General features: G+C 61.6%; 1 protein-coding gene across 4 annotated transcripts in view; it reads left to right on the top strand.

Moving 5' to 3' along the window:
- Nucleotides 1–15,936, top strand: part of CEMIP (cell migration inducing hyaluronidase 1) — a 128,682-nt gene extending 112,746 nt beyond the window's left edge. For 3 of the 4 annotated variants that reach the window (XM_082736724.1, XM_082736722.1, XM_082736721.1), the window contains 9 exons: nt 106–286; nt 1,302–1,517; nt 4,370–4,581; nt 5,319–5,504; nt 7,600–7,804; nt 7,931–8,017; nt 8,607–8,764; nt 11,665–11,765; nt 13,305–15,936. In XM_082736724.1, coding sequence (XP_082592850.1) covers nt 106–286; nt 1,302–1,517; nt 4,370–4,581; nt 5,319–5,504; nt 7,600–7,804; nt 7,931–8,017; nt 8,607–8,764; nt 11,665–11,765; nt 13,305–13,432 — 1,474 coding nt within the window. In that variant the 3' untranslated portion in view covers nt 13,433–15,936. The remainder of the gene's footprint in view (nt 1–105; nt 287–1,301; nt 1,518–4,369; nt 4,582–5,318; nt 5,505–7,599; nt 7,805–7,930; nt 8,018–8,606; nt 8,765–11,664; nt 11,766–13,304) is intronic. The other variant, XM_082736723.1, reaches the window with a different exon arrangement.
- The last annotated feature ends 649 nt before the right edge of the window (nt 15,937–16,585 follow it).

Below are 16,585 nucleotides of genomic sequence, written 5' to 3'. Positions count from 1 at the left end.
TGGTTCACCCGGGGAGTCTCCATGTCCATCCACCTTGGAGGGCACGCACAGCATCGTGGTACAACATGGCAGCCGGCCTGACATCTGACTTCCGTAACTCCGTAGGAACTTCCCGATCCGAGGAATTCAGTTCTATGACGGCCCCGTCAGCATCCAGAACTGCACTTTCCGCAAGTTCGCGGCCCTGGAGGGCCGGCACACCAGCGCCCTGGCCTTCCGGCTGAACAACGCTTGGCAGAGCTGCCCCCATAACAACGTGACCAACATCGCCTTCGAGGACGTCCCGGTGAGTGCAGCGCTGGGGCAGGCTCCCGGCAAACCCAGACTTCGGGCGGTGATTCACGGGTCCCCTGGGGCTGGAGTTTGAGCTGTGGCCACCACCACAGGGAGTGAACAACTTCCTCCAAGCAGGCTGGGCCCCGTCCCAGCCTGTCGGCATCCAGACTGGAAAAGTACAAGCGTAGGTTGCCCCACAGGTCAAGCCCCGGCTGCATAAGTGCCCGCTTGCCCTCTCCCCGCCACCCCCCTCTCCAGAGCCTGTGCAGGGGCTCTGGCCAGACTCAAGGGCCTAAGGCTGTTCCTCCAAAGGCCTTGGTCTTGACCTACTACTGAGTCTCATGGCAGGGCCACCTGAGTGGGTATAATTAATTTAAAATCCCAAATTTCCCAAGGCCTTCTTGGCTAAAGACGTTCCACTCATCTCTCCCCCTGTGAGGAGGGCAGGACAGTGCCTGCTCTTTGAGGCTGGGTAAGGCCAGGTGGGCCATTTTCTCTGGGGTAAGGACCTGCCAGAACTTTCCTCTTCCTCCTGGCCCCCCTCTGGGCCTGCCCTTTGCCTGTCTGCCTAGCACTGGCCGACTGAGGGGAAGGAGGGAAACTTGCCACTTCTTGACTCAGGCCGCTGAGGCTTGGGAGAGGTCGGTCCCGGAGACCTCCACGGCTGGTGTTGGGAGACCGTCTTCCGGAAACAGCGCGTGCACACACAGCCTCTCACACACACGCTCCTGCATCCCCTCTGCTCACTCATCAGGGCACTCTACAGGGTCACCCGCAGTCTCCCGTGAGCAGAGGCCAGATAGCCATGCCGGGTCCAGAGCTGAGGCCACTCAGCGTCTGGCTCTGTCTGGCTCCCTCCGTGAGGTCAGCCGTGAGGTCAGCCGTGAGGCCTCCCGCAGCGTCCGAGAGCATCTTGGGTTTAGCCGGGGTGTCACGTCAACACCGGAAACTTCTCCCTGGCCCAATGACAGCTGCCTTTTCCCTGTCACCCCTGGCCCGGTCTCACTTCCCTGGGCTCTGTTTAGATTACTTCCAGAGTGTTCTTCGGAGAGCCGGGGCCCTGGTTCAACCAGCTGGACATGGATGGAGATAAGACGTCGCTGTTCCACGACATCGACGGCTCTGTGTCCGAGTACCCGGGGTCCTACCTCACCAAGGACGACAACTGGCTGGTCCGGCACCCGGACTGCATCAACGTCCCCGACTGGAGAGGGGCCATCTGCAGCGGGCACTATGCACAGGTGGGGAGGCCAGGGGTCACCCGTCCCTACCCTGTCCCATGACGAGCAGGAGTGCAGCCCTGCGGCCCCGGCTCCAGCCGAGCGGGAGATTTGGGTGTCTCTCCTCTCATTGTTCTTTTCTCTCTCCTCCTCATCCAGTAGAATTTTCAGCCAAAGTCCAAGTGGAAACGCTGCGTAGGCGGAAAGCAGGATGCCCAGGAGGGGGCACCCTGAGGTCAAGGGCTTGGACTTAGTCAGGCCCAGGGCTTCAAGTCGGCATGAAGGTGTGGGCAGATGCAAAGCCCGCTCCCCGGGGCTGGGAGCCTCGGCGTCCTCCTCTGTGAAGTGGGGGGATGGCTGAGCCTCCTTCGTGAGGCCGCGGGCGCGGGTTCGTATGACATATGGGTAGAAGGGGCTCCACCAGCCCCGACCACCAGAACCATAATGCAGACCACGTGTTGGTCTTAAATTTTCTAGAAGTCATGTCAAAAAGGAAAAAGAAATGGGAAATTAGTTTTAATGATTTTTAAAAGATTTTATTTATCTGAGAGAGAGAGAAAGACACTGAGAGTGTCAGCTGTGGGGAGAGGGAGAAGCAGGCTCCCCACTGAGCAGGGAGCCCGACACGGGGCTCGAACCCGGGACTCCGGGATCATGACCTGAGCCAAAGGCAGATGCTTAATGACGGAGACACCCAACCCCCCAATTTCAATTTTCTTTAAAGATTTTATTTATTTATTTGACAGAGAGAGATCACAAGTAGGCAGAGAGGCAGGCAGAGAGAGAGGGAAGCAGGCTCCCCGGCTGAGCAGAGAGCCCGATGCGGGGCTGGATCCCAGGCCCCTAGGATCATGACCTGAGATGAAGGCAGAGGCTTAATAGACTGAGCCACCCTGGTGTCCCCCAATTTTTAATATTTAATAGTGGATTTTAACAGCATACTCAGAATACTTTCATCTCAACATGTAAACAATATATAAAAATCATTAGTAAGGCACTTGGCATCTCTATATTTGTCTTCCTGTTCTAAATCTTCAAAATCCAGGACCATTTTGTACTTAGAACCCACTCCCATTGGGATATACGTTTTCAGCAAAGTGAAAGCCAGGCCTACTAAACATCACGTTAGTGGGAAACTATTCTACACGGACTTTGGTTTGAAATTTAAGTTAATTAAAGTAAAATTTATAACTCAGGTCCTTGGCCATGCTGGCCACGTTTCCAGTGCCCAGTGGCCACTGGCTGCCGTATGGAATGGCACGGAGAACACGGTAGAACCAAAAATCTTCGTTGACTATTATGATGCTGCCGTTAGCTACCATGTGGCTAAATGGTGACTAAATGAGGGGACAGCCCAAGAGAATGAAGGTGTGAAAGTAGGGGGGGCCAGTGAGCCCGATGGCCCCCGGGTGGACAGGACACGAGTGTGAAGGAAGGAGGTTGTCCACTGTGCGGGCGGGCACTGCGGGCATCAGGAATGGGGCTGGTAAGAAAGGAGCTGGCCAGAGGTCTGGGGTCCGGGACAGATGGGACAGGGAGCTGGTGCCAGAGAGGGGAAGGGGCCCCGTGGCCGGGTGGGCACACGGAGGTGGGGGTGCTGGAGGCCGGCAGGAAGACAGGGCCAGGGTCAGGCAGGAAGTTGGGGCGTTTGAGGGATAGAAGGTGAGGCCGGACAGTGGCCAGAGGAGGGGGCCCCGCAGAGAGCCTAAGGGCGGGAAGAAGGGCGGGGAGTGTGGGGCTGCGGACTGGTTAGAGGCGTGGGGAAGGACTGTGGGCCGGGAAAGCCGGGTGCAGACAGGAGCCCGAGCCGGGGAAGGGCACCCGCCTCCCAGGCTGCTGGAGAGAGAGCCCCGGGGGAGGTGGCCCTGTGGAAGGATCGGGAGAGGCTCCTGCTGCTGCTCAGGGTGAAGAACGCGCGGCTGGGGCGGGCCGTGGGCCCCTGACCATTTAGGGAAGGTGCACCGGGAGGCGGGGTCAGAGTTTGCGGCTGGGTGGGGTCGTTGGAAGTCTAACTGAGGAGTTAGAAGGTGATGGAAGTCTGGACCCTGGTGCCCGCACCGTGGGCCCTGCTCGTGGCCGCATGTGGAGCCTTCCACCCTCTTCTTCCCCCCACGTTGCTTGTCTTTTTGCAGAAATGCCCAGATCAGTAGCACTTGCCGCAGTCATCGGAACCTCTGCAGCTTTGTCTTCCCTTGAACTTGTGGTTCTCCTGAGTGCCGGGCTGCGGGCAGTGCTGAGGTTTCCCCCTCCGTTTTGGGGGCAGCATAACCGGAGGGGAGATAACCCCTCCCCTCCACGTTCACAGTGGCTCGTGGCTGTGCTGGCCACGGCCACGGGGATGTCACCTTGAGAATGCAGGACACCGTGTCTGACGCTGAGGTTGGCCCATGGCAAGTGGGCTCTTGGGTCCCCAGGACCTTCTGTGCATTCTCTGGAGTGAGATGCCACTGATGGATGCAGGGCGTAGTGACACGGGGATGGCCGCACAGGCTGGACCCCAGAAAGTGAGGGAGAAGCAGCAACACCCCTGGTTGTCTCTCCACGCAGGCAGGAAGGTCGCTGGAGAAGGGAGCGGCGTTCAGAGCGGATCTCTATGAGGTCTCCGCCTCCCCCAACCCCCTCCAGGTGCTTTAGGTTTGCCGTGCAACTGTGAAGCCAGCCCTCCCCTGTGTCCACTAGGATTTCCGGAATAAGGAGCTTCAGCAAGATTGTGCACCCCCAGCGGGAAGATATGCCCCCTTATTTGGCCGTCGGTTCTTGCATCCTTAAAAGGGTCCTTTGAAACTGGGGCCGGTAGTCAGATGTTAGCCAGACGCTCTTGGAACCATCCTCGTAATTGTCCTGATGTGTGTTTCCTTTTTGGGTTCGAGAAGATGTACATCCAGGCCTACAAGACCAGCAACCTTCGGATGAAGATCGTCAAGAACGAGTTCCCGGGCCGGCCCCTCTACCTGGAGGGCGCCCTGACCCGGAGCACGCACTACCAGCAGTACCAGCCGGTCGTGGCGCTGCGGAAGGGCTACACCGTGCACTGGGACCAGACGGCCCCCGCCGAGCTCACCATCTGGCTCATCAACTTCAACAAGTGAGTGGACGCCGGCTGGAAGCTGCGACTGGGGATGGCCGCTTCCCCTGGAGCTCGGGGCTGCCGTGAGCTCATCTCCCCACGAACTCCGGGGACCCCAGGCCAGCCGGAGTCAGCCCACAGAAGCATGCCTCTACGGGGGCTGAGAGCAGCCAGTGGGGAGGGGTCAGAGACCCGGGCTGAGCCCCCCGCTGTGGGCATGGCTGGCCTTGGGCGCAAGGTGGGCTCCAATGGGGGCCGTCTGTTGCTCTGCCCCATTGAGTTGCTGGGGCTGGAGACACCTCCCAGGGCCACCAGGAGAGGGGACGGAACCGCATGTAGCTCAGGATCTGGCCTCACAGACGTAGGCTCGTATGCTTTCTGGGAACATGGTCCCTGTGTCCCTGGGAGACAGACGTCAGATGTGGAAAACAACACCCCGAGACAGGAGTGGGCCCCGAGACCAGGCTGGGCCAGGGGCTGAGCCCTGTCCTCCGGACCCTGGACGCCTCGGCAACAACCGGACGAGAAGCGTCTTTCTGCTCTCGGTGGAGCACCCCAGTGCAGGCCTGGGAGGTGCCCGGTGAGCCCTCCAGCCCTGCGTACTTTGCACAGACCCCAATATGGCAATGACCCCCGTTGCAGAAATGAAGGTGCCGTCTGGGGGAGGCTGGTTCAGTCTCTCTCCAGGCGCTGCCCCAGACACTCTGGGGCCCCGGACGTCCCTGGTCGGAACCTGACCTTCCTTCTGTCTTCAGGGGCGACTGGATCCGCGTGGGGTTCTGCTACCCCCGAGGCACCACCTTTTCCATCCTCTCGGACGTGCACAATCGCTTGCTGAAGCAGACGTCCAAGACGGGCACCTTCATGCGCACCTTCCAGATGGACAAGGTGCAGCAGAGCTTCCCGGGCAGGAGCCATTACTACTGGGATGAGGACTCAGGGTGAGGAGCCCCGGCGCGGCCCTGTGTGCCCACCCCTCCCCCCCACACCGGCCCTTCTGGCAGGCCCCAGAGCCACCACTGAGCTCCCAGCCGGGGCGTAAAATGCTTTGCTGGGGGCTTCGCTTCCGTGGCCCGTGGCATCTTCCAAGCGGCCAAGCTTGGGGGGAAAACCAACATTCCGTGACACACACGCGGGGGTTGTAGGAAATGTGCCTGTTCCGGGAGCAAAGTGACAGCAAAGAATCTTAGAACAGAGACGCGGCGCGTTACCTCCAGTCCTCACAGGCTGGTGGGAGCAGATGATGCGACCCCGTCCAGAGGGAGGTGGATGAGGAGGAATGGAGAAGGATCAGCGGTGGCTGCCCGGGGGGGGGCGGGTCCCTGGGCACGGCCGGGGGTCCCTGGGCACCGCTGGGCACGGGCCTATCTGTTCCCAATGCCCCCACCCTGTGGGGAATGGCCCCAGGTTCCACTCGATACAGACGTCAGGGATTGGCTGTCTCTCCACGGCGATCAGGGAGATATTTGGTCCCCTCCCCTAAAAAGGGAGGACATCTGACGTCTCAGGGATGCCCACACACCTCCGAAGCCTGAGGCTGTCGCCAGCCGGCCCCCCGGGAGTCCGGGAAAGGATTGCTTCACAGCGATTTTCCCATTCTTTTTTTTTAAAGATCAGTTTGAGAGAGAGAGAGAGAGAGAGAGCGCACAGAGGGGAGGGGTAGCGGGAGAGTGAGAATCGCAAGCAGACTCTCCACTCAGCGCATAGCCCAGTGTGGGACTCGATCTCACGACCTGAGATCAGGACCCTGAGCCAAAACCAAGAGTCAGAGGCTTAACCAACTACGCCACCTGTGTGCTCCCGTTTCCTCATTATTATTATTATTATTTTTTAAGATTTTATTTATTTAGGACGCCTGGGTGGCTCACTGGGTTAAGCCGCTGCCTTCGGCTCAGGTCATGATCTCAGGGTCCTGGGAGCAAGCCCCGCATCGGGATCTCTGCTCTGCAGGGAGCCTGCTTCCTCCTCGCTCTCTGCCTGCCTCTCTGCCTACTTGTGATCTCTGTCAAATAAATAAATAAAATCTTTTTTTTTTAAAGATTTTATTTATTTATTTGACAGCAAGAGAGGGAACACAAGCAGGGGGTGTGGGGGAGGGAGAAGCAGGCTTCCATGAGCTCACGACCTGAGCTAAAGGCAGACGCTTAATGACTGAGCCACCTGGGCGCCCCCTGATCCTCGGTCCCCGAGATTAGGGCCCGCCAATGACGATGCCGTGCCTTACTCAGTTCCGTTACAAGCTTGGGGATGTGAGCTGGGTTCCAGGATGCTTGCTTCCTGGGTAGAAGACCGAACCATTGGGCTTCCCCAATTCTCGGGGCCTCTCGGCGTGTGCAGACTGGGTCCTTGGCACCACCAGCTATGCGGGGTGAGGGCTGCGGCATCGGGCTGTCCGGGCAGTGTGGGCGCGGCCGAGGTCAACGCCCAGGGACAGCCCGTGTCAGAGAGGCTAACGTTGCCAGGGTGGGGGTCACCTGAAAGCTGTCCTCAGAACTGAACCGTCAGTGATAAGCCCCAAGTTCGTGCTTGGCGTGCTCACCCTCTGAGCCCCTGCACCCCCGGGCCGCGTCTGGTCCTTTCCGGGAAGCGAGAATCAATTCCAGTCCGGAGGACAGCCCGGCCAGGAAGCCTGGGAGCACCTTCCAGACCCGGTGCCCTGAAGGGACGGACCGCCCAGCTCTGTTGCCGTCCTGCTGTGCAACGCTGGGCTACTCACTTGGCTTCTCTGAGCCTCGGTTCCCTCGGCTGAGAAATCAGGACGGTCACAGTCCCTACTGCTCAGGGTTGTCTGAGGGTTAAATGAGACGCTGCGGGACTGCGTGGAGAGGGGCTCTGAGAAGGGTCCGAGCCCCTGTTACTAGTTCTCTCCCTGGGCGTTTCTCTCTCTGACCGCACACGATCCGAGACAGACCCGGCCTGCTGGCCATGTTGGAGGGCGCACGTGTCTAATGGGGGCAGCGGGCGCATCTAAGGGCGGCGGGTGGGCCCCCCGGGGGCTTGGGAAGCCTCAGAGCCGACCGGCCCGCTCCCCGGCAGGCTGCTGTTCCTGAAGCTGGAAGCGCACAGCGAGAGGGAGAGGTTTGCTTTCTGCTCGGTGAGAGGCTGCGAGAGAATCAAGATCAAGGCTCTGCTGCCCAAGGACGCCGGCATCAGCGACTGCACGGCCGGCGCCTACCCCCGGTTCGCCGAGCGGCCGGTCGTGGACGTGCCCATGCCTCGGAAGCTCCTTGGCGCCCAGCTGGTGAGTGGCCGGGGCGGTCTTTGTAACTGGGCTCAGAGCCCACAAGGGCTGATGCGGGGACCGGGGGTGCCGGAGACGCGGCCCGGCTCCCAGACCGACGCCCGCGCCCGGCTGTGTGTGTTCCAGAAGACGAAGGACCGCTTCCTGGAGGTGAAGATGGAAAGTTCCAGGCAACGCTTCTTCCATCTCATGAGCGACGTCGCCTACACTGAAGTGAGTGGCTCCGGCCCCTGTGGGGGGGCGGGGGCTGCCCACAGGGTGCGGTCGGTCTCCTAAGGCTGTTGTCACAAGCCTTCCTTCTCCGGAACACCCTGGAGGACAGAAGTCCGACCTCGGGGCATGGCAGGGCCAGGTCCTTCTCTGGCCTCTGAGGGAGCCGTGGCCGAGGCCTCTGCTGGCCTCTGGTGGCTGCTGGCCGTCCCTGCCGTCCCAGCTTGAGGACACGCCCCTCCACGGTGTCTCTGTCCCCACCACCTCCTCCCCGAGCTGGGGAGCCCCACACCCCCAGCTTCCTCCCGCAAGGACCCTTATCGCTGGTTTAGGGCCCGTCCCAAATCCACGACCACCTCACCTCCAGATTCTTACTCTAAGGACCCCTGCAAAGACCCGATGTCCATGTAAGGTGACTTCCACCGTGTCCAAGTGACGCGGCCGTCACTCAGGCCCCTCCAGAGAACCCACGGAGGGGGGCACTCTGTGTGGAAGAGCTTTGCAGACAGGCTGCCCCGGGGTCCGCACGGGAGCCATGGGGCAGGAGAGTCTCGGGACCGCACATCACAGCCGTGTTGCTCTGCGCCTGCAGGTGGACGGTGTGAAGCGTCCCAGCGCGGAGGACGGCCTCCAGGTGCTGGCGGTCGACGGCCACCGGGGCCACGTGCTGAGCCACGCCAGCTTCCGGAACGTCATTCTGCAGGGCGTCCCGTGGCAGCTGCTGGAGCACATCGCGGCCCTTCCGGACAAGTGAGTGTGGGCGCGGCAGACCCCTGGCTGGGCCCCGTCCTGGGCCACGCCAGCCTGCGGGAGTCGGGCGGGGGTCTCCACGGGGAAGTGCCGCCTGGTGACTCGTGTTGGAGCCGAGGCCGCACTGAATGTAGGTCAGCGGCCGGGCTGCCCACTTCCAAGTTGGAGGCCTGGCCCAGCCCTCTTCCCCAGCCACGCTGCGCTTCCCCAGCATGATCTCATCCCTCCCACACTTCCAACTCGATCCAAATGCCGGTGGCTTTTGAGTATCTCCAGCCCAGACCTCTCCTCAGCCCCGGACATTGCTGTCCAACGGCGCCTCGGGCAACGCAATCCGGGTGTCTCCTCTAAGCCACCTCTCGCCAGCTGCTGTCCTGCAACCTCCCCGGCCAGCCCCGCCCCCGCGCGCCCTGTTTTGGTTCATCAGCACCGTCCCTCCAGACAGCCTGGCCGGAGTCTGGGCATTCTGCTCACCTCCCCTGTCATTCTCCCTCTGTCCCCGTGTCCCCATCAGCCCACCTGCCCGCGCACGCTCCTGCCGGTCCTTCTGGTGGCTGCCCGCAGGCCCCTCTGCCACTGGCAACCCGGACTCCGCCTCCTGGCGGGCCGGCCCGTGCGGCAGCCCCATCAGACCCATCGTCCCTGCTGGACCGCCGGCTTGAATTCTTACCTGTACTTCCTGCGTCCTCTGCTAGGAGTTCCCGGGACCTCCCGGCACGTCCCGATCTAACTTGTGCGTGTCTTGGGCGAGGTCTCTCCCGCTGCTGCTGGAAAGCTCTGTGTCTCCCAAAGCCGTAGACTTGGTGGGGCCGGGGGCAGGGAGACTGCCGGGCCCGGGCGTGCAGTTCTCCATGTGCGTTTCTGGTCCACTGGGTGGAGAATCCGCTCTCGCGCCGGGAGCCGGCCGGGCAGGACGTCTGAGCAGAGAGCCACACACAGGTGCTCGGGAAGACCTGACTGAGGACGTGAGAACGTGGCGCACGGACGCCGAGTGTGTGAGGGCTGTGTCCGGAGAGTGGGGGCTCTGCTTACTCCCACTTAGTCTCCGCGCTATCCCCCACTAGAAGCTTCTTTAGCATTACACGTTCACGCAGAAAGATAGGATTTACTGATTTGGGGAAAACTCATTTTTCATCTTGGGGTCTGTAGTTTTCATGCCTTTTTTGGCCAGAGGATTTCTTCTTGTAACAAAACAGGGTGCAGAGGTCTGGAACAAGAAGGAAAAATGCAGAGCCACCCCGTTTAGGGGAGGGGCAGAGGCATGGGACACCCCCCTGCCCAGGGCTCCTCCAGGCCCCGGGCAGCCACCCCATGAGCCTTGGTGGAGGAGTCCTCACTGAGAACCTGCCATGAACCAGCCCCGGGGCCTTGCTGGGGGCCCTGACAGTAACTGGGTAGCAGCAGGCCCCTGTCTGACCTCCTGCGAAGGAGCAAGGAATTCGGCAGGGCACGTCCTTCCCTACTCTCGCCCCAGGCCTGCCCAGCCCCTTTCGGCCTGTCCCCAGCCGGCCACTGGCGCTGGGGTCCCAGGGCAAGGAGGAGGCAGCCACTGTCCCCCGGATGGAATATTAAGGATGGCTTAAAGGAACAGGCTCTGCCCTGCCGCCCTGGGGAGCCTCCCTGCTGACAGCCGCAGGGCTCACAGGCCAGGACAGCCCCACACCAGGCAGACAGGGACACCGATAGGCTGCAGGCTTCTGCATGCCCCCAAGGAACCCTGTCTCCCTGTCCGGTTCCTGTGAGCTAACCTAGGGCCCTGTCTGGACGGCATGACCTCAGTTTGGGGTCCCCCCAGCAGGAAGGGACTCCAGCCTTGGCTCTGAGCTGGACCAGTGGCGCAGCAGCCTCCTGGGAACACAGCCCGAATCCAGTGCAGAGGGAGTGTTTGCAATGCTCCCCTCCTTAACGGGCCTAACCCCCCAGCCCTGCGGGCCTCCTCCCCAATCTCCCCAGAGCCACACGCAGCCGCAGCCGCAGCTCCCGTCTGTCGTGAGGCCAACAAGCTCTCTGCATCTGAGGAGTGTCCCTTCTGCTCCCAGTGGGACACGAACGGGGGTGACAGTGGGTTCCACAATCCTGTACAGTCTCTCCATGTCTGGACTGTGGTCTGTGGTTATAGGATTCCTTTGAGATGTGAACTGGAAGCCCCGCTGGGCTTCTGTTCCTGGGGGAGGGGCGCACGTCCTCCCGTCTGGCCCGGCAGGCTGAGTCTGCCATGAGGAGCCCGTGCTCCCAGCACTTTGGCCTGAGCACAACCCGGGGAGGCGAGCCTTGCTCCGGATCTGCGCTTTTGCAAGTTGGGACCACCAGGCTGGGCGCACCCCCAGCTCCAGGCCTCTGCCCCCCACCCCTGAGCACGGCTCCCCTAGGACAGGTCCTCTCAGACACTTACGAAACTCTCCCCCATCCCCCCGTTTGCAAACTGAGCTGTAGCTCTGTGTTGTCTGAGCAGAGGGAAGGGACCGGAATTGTGAGGTTACGCCTCCCCCGAGCACGTGGTAACCCCGGCCTGTGGCTTTCTCTCCCGCCACATTTCTCTCACTCCTAACCAATAAATGCAAATTGACGTCCCTCCTCCACATGCGGGGTCCTGGTGGAGGCGTGCTCTGCGCTCCTACTCTGTCCTGTCTGGGGACAGACACGCACGGGCAGCGGGCCGGCGGAGAGCAGGCTCGGAGAGGCCACGGGCACCGACTGCAGCCAGATGTGGGAGGGGTGCTCAGGATGTTGGTCAGTGCATGGAAAGAGCTGTCAGTGTGACACACGGGACAGGCTGCCCTTTCCCAAACCCCTAGTTGGACCTCTGGGCACTGCTGACCACCTCTCCCCGCACCGCCTCCACCACAGCCCAGGAGGGGCCTTCCCTCTAGCCTGACCTCTGACGCCCCCTCTCTCGGCAGTTGCATCGTGCTCATGGTGTCCAAGGGAAGATACACCTCCAGGGGCCCCTGGACCAGAGTGCTGGAAAGCCTCGGTGCAGACAAGAGCCTCAAATTGAAAGGTAAGTGGTCTAGAGTGGGGTCCAGATCCCTGGGGTGTGGCTGCTGCTACCCCTTGCTTCCCACCAAACCTCTGAATCCTCAGCACAAGTGGTGCCTTCTGGGATGCACGGGCGAGATGTCCCCTGACCCCACGCCTACAGGGCAGCTTCCTCTTACTGTGCGGCCAGGCCCTGGCAGAAGCCTGCTGGAGGTGTTTGCCCATCTGCTCAGCACGTGCTCCGCCCGCCTTTTAGCCAAACACCCACAGAAAAGAGGCTCTGACCGTCGTCCCAGGTTCTGCGGCTCAGCCTGGAAGGGCCCACCTCCCGCGCTCCGCTCGGGCAGATGTCCCACATTTCTTCCATGCTCATTTGTCCCTCCCTTCTTGGGAGAAAAGGAAAGCCCAAAAATTCTAGGTGGCTCATCCGTGGTTCCCCAGCCTTTTTGTGACAAAGTCCAGCACAGACTCCGCAGGGAAGACGCCAGCAAGCCCAGAAATGCGGGCCTGTCCCTTGCCACCGTCACCGCAGGCTATGTTGGGGGGGGGGCGTCCCTGGGGAGGCTGGGAGGGAGGCAGAGCGAGTCTGGGGACACTCCCGACCACTGTGGTCCATGTGCGGTGTGCAGCCCTGCCCCGTGCTGGGCACCTTGTAATTCATGAAGAACCGGGCAATCGGTGCCCTGGTTTCCATTTTAGATAGAATCAGACACCTGAGTAACTTGCCCAAGATTCGAATTTGGATCTGAATGTTCCTAGTCCGGAGCCAGTCAGGGCTGTTGGCTACCATGCCGCCCTGACCATGAGAACCCTCTGGCGCTGGTCGCCTGTCCAAGCAGACGGGAACTCCAGGCAGCTCCCAGAGGAAAGTCAGGAACTACGAACGAAGGCCCTTCAAAGTGCCAAAGGAGAACCCCAGGGAGAGAGGTCTCTTTTCCAGTTCAGTCCCCTCTCTTTTTAATTACGATCTGGTTGCCAAAAGCTGCCATGCCTGGGGTGACCTCCGTCGAGCGGTGTTTCCCAGCGGTGGGAAATGTGTGCAGCCCACCGGCCTGGGCCATTTCTTGGTGTGGACATGGAGGCGCACGGCCCTCCAATGGTTAAGCTCTGAACGCAAGAGGGAGACCGCTGTGTGGGGCTGAGGACTCGCCGTCTGGTTGGGCTGCTCCGTCGACTCCGTGCCCTGGACAAAGTCCTTCTAAGCCCACAGCCTGTGGGAGCAGGGTGGGGGTGGAGGAGAGCTCTTGTAGTGGTGCCCACCTCTTCCGGGAGAGATGGGGTCACTGGGCTTCAGACAGGGGAGGGTGGGGGGCTCAGCTGGAAGGTGGCGGGTGCTCCTGGGAGGTGTCCTGGGTAAAGCAGAGCCACCACCCCGCGCGGCTGGCCCCGAGGTCAGGTGACACCCCACGTGCCCCCCCAGGTAGCATCTGCAGCCGGGCACCGAGCTCTTCTGGGGGCCACCTGGTGGGGCAGGGAGACAGTGACGGGGAGCCCTGTGAGGTGGGGGAGTGTAGCCACTCTCTCGGGGCTTCTGTTCACGGGACCCGTCCCCACTTTCCAGAAAAGATGGCATTCGTTGGCTTCAAAGGGGACTTCCGGCCCACCTGGGTGACCCTGGACACAGACGACCACAAGGCCAAGATCTTCCAAGTGGTGCCGATCCCCGTGGTGAGGAAGAAGAAGCTGTGAGGGGGCTGCTCGCGGTGCTGCCCCCCCGGTGCGCAGTGATGGCGGACCCCGGCGGCGGGCGGCTCCCCCGGCCCTGGCCCCAGTGGGGTCAGCCCTGATGGGCCAAGGGGAGGCCGTCAGAGATGCCTGGTGCTGCCCACCCCCTCCCCAGCCTCCAGTCAAGGGTCTCCCTGCAGCCTCCTGGGTACTTCTCTCCTGCCTCTGCAGGGGGGTGGGGAGGCGTGGGGGGTGTACGAGGAGTCCCGAGCGGTGCTGGCACCCGGAGCCCCGATCAGCCATCGCAGATCTCCGTGCTCCCCAGCGTGCATGGTGGGAGGTGGAGCCGGGAAGAGAGTTGGGTCTTCGGGAAATCTCTGTTCCTGTTAGCGAGCGGCGACCTTCAGGCCTTGGGAGCTGGGGTGTAGACAGCGCTCGCCAAGGCGGGACCGGCAACCCTCGGGGAATGGGCCAGCCCTGCCTCTGGGGGGTTCCGCCCTTCTGGAGACGTCAGGTTCTGGGATGGGGGGAGGACTAGGTGACTTCTAGAGGCCCTTTCTGTCGTGAGATTCCAGAAGTCTGTGGCTTTCTGCACCATACACAGACCCTAGCTGTAGATGGGATTCTTCTTGGCTGGCGCCTGGGACGCAGGGTGCCCCGGGGCATGCAGGGTGAGAAGCCAGGCCTGGAGTCTGTGGCTTGCAGCCTGGGGGGACAGGCGGTCAGGTCTGCGTGCCCCCGGTGCCAGGCGAGACTGTGAAGTAGGGAGGATGGGGACCCCGCAGGTGCCCTGGAGGGAAGGATCCCGCCCACTTGAGGGGTCAGGAAGCTTCCCGCAGGGGGAGGAACAGGCCTGCAGGAAGGAAGGGCCGAGCATCTGGTGGGCAGAGGGGTTCGGAGATCAAGCCGGGGACTGCAGGTCACCCTCTGCCTGCCGCCTGCTAGCCACTCTCACGGCCAAGTGTGTCGGGCAGGGGGTGGGCTGGGCGGGCCAGGCCCACTGTGGGGAGCACTTCAGTCCCCAGTCGGCCGTCCTCAGGCCCCGGATGCAGGGAGCTAGGTGGAGAGACATGAGCTCCTATTTGGGGCCTCATGAGTTCTTGAATGGACTCACCCCTCAAGGAGCCCAGGGTTTCGGGCTTAAAGGACTTTACTGGTGACCTAGGCCCAAACCCTCATTTTGAGGACAGGGCACGTGAGACCTGAATGGGGAAGAACCACACAGCCAGGCCAGGGGGCCTGGGCGCCCCATGCCTAGCACCGGCTGCCATACCACATTGCCTCAACAACGGGCCCCAGGGTGTCCCGCACCCCCGAGGGAGCTCCCCAGATGGGACCAAGCCCCCTGGAAGGGAAGACGGATCAGAATGGAGAGAACTGGCCCATGGCAGTTTCCTCCTGGCCTTCTGTGCACAGCGGGTGCCCTCTCGCGGGCTGGGGATGGCCCTGCAGGCTCCACGGGGTTCCAAGTACCTGCCACCCCTCGAGAGGGCACCCGGCAGCCACGACCCTTCCCCAGGTGTCCCCTGGTCTGCAGGCCTGTGGGCGTGGCCTAGGGGACAGCATCGGGGCACACTGCCAGGCTTCCGGTGAGCTCTGGGGGCGTCTGCAGAGCTGCGGGGCCCACTGCAGGCCTCCAGCGACTGCTCAGCACGCGCAGAGAGTTCCGGGAAGGAGGAAAGCTTCGCTTCTCCGCTCAGGTCCCCGAGTCACCCAGGGGCCCACGAGGAGCTGAGGTTTCCCCTTTCCTGCAACCAACCACAAAGCCTTTCTTCAGAGAGGGCCTTCTTGGCTCCCTGCGCCCGGGCGCGTCCGTGACACTCGGGCAGGAGGCCCCCTCCCCAGGCTGAGTCGACACCTCCCAGTTCGCCCAGCGGCTCGGAGGTGGCGGTGGGACGGGGCGGCTGCGGGGCCCTGGGAAGGGAGGCGAGATGACCTCATGTTCGCGGCTACAGTTCTGCGGGGTTTCAGACCCTGGCAGTGCCAAGGGCCTAAGCACTGTGAAGCAGTTGGGATCACTTCGGGTGGCCAGGACGTGGGCTGCCTCCAGTTCAGTTACTTTCCGAAACGACCCATTTGAGATCCCTCAGAGTTGTACATATGTCTAACGGCGCTGGATCTGTGTGCTTTCTCTCCGGCGCGTTCTTGGTGGCGCGGACTGTCTCGTGGCTTGGAACCCTGCTCCTATGGTCCTCTGTTTGTCAGCGCTCACGGGAGCTGGGCCTTTAGGGTAAAAGACACTCCTCTGAGATGCTTGTCTCCTTCCTGTTGCCGAAATAGCGGGTCCTTTTTCGGGAATTCAATGTACCGTGTGTTTTGTGTGTAAACGGCGCTACCATGAACAAAGATGTATTTTCTATTTATTTATTCTATATGCACTTGGAGAAGTCATGGTCAGAGAAATGAAGAGTTGTCTTAAATGTCGTGCGAGGGGGGTGAACGCAGAGCCTTCTGTGGGCAGCAGAGGACCTTGGCTCTGGTTTGGAGAATCTTGCTGTACCATAGTAAACTCACAAAGGATCTCCTTCTCCTGCCTGCTTGCTTTATTTTCCGTGAATGCGGCCCTCATTTTAAGCTAATTGTACGCCAGCGTCCTACCTCGCCCTGTCCCGAGGGGGCGCCGATAGGTCCTGGACAAGAAGCTGTCACTCACTCACTGCTGGCCAGGCCCAGGACGCGTCCTGGCCTCCACGTTCCCAAGCGGTCAGGTTGCTGGCAGGGTAACTCCGTCGTCCCCCGGGGGAAGCCAACGGGGTCTTGGCTCGAAGCAGGACTGTCTCTTCCTTCTGGAGGCCAAACCCAGCATCCGAGGACAGCATGGAGGGGGAGAAGCGGGTCTGAAGCAAGCGGCCGGACAAGACGGGGCAGGGCCAGCCTCGCACGGGTCCCTTGGCTGCAGCGGGAGGGCCTCGCTGGCTCTGGGGGGAGGCATGGGAAGCAGAGCTGGAACAGGTGACCAGGTGGTGCCCTAAGCTGCACTGCCCCAGAGGCAGCCACAGCCACCATGGCTATCCACGCTTAATCACAGTTAAATACAATGAAAAACTCAGTCCTCAGGGGGCACTGGCCACGTGAGACGGGCTCGGGGGCCCTGGGGCTGGTGGCTGCGTCCTGGGCGGGGCAGACCTGGGGTGTTTCTGTCCTCACACGAAGGTCTCCTCTTGGTGGTTTCTGGAG

Source organism: Mustela nivalis, assembly GCF_964662115.1.
Source record: "Mustela nivalis genome assembly, chromosome: 6".
Classification (NCBI taxonomy): domain Eukaryota; kingdom Metazoa; phylum Chordata; class Mammalia; order Carnivora; family Mustelidae; genus Mustela; species Mustela nivalis.
The sequence above is the reverse complement of the archived record's forward strand: the minus strand, read 5'-3'. Positions and strand labels throughout refer to the sequence as shown.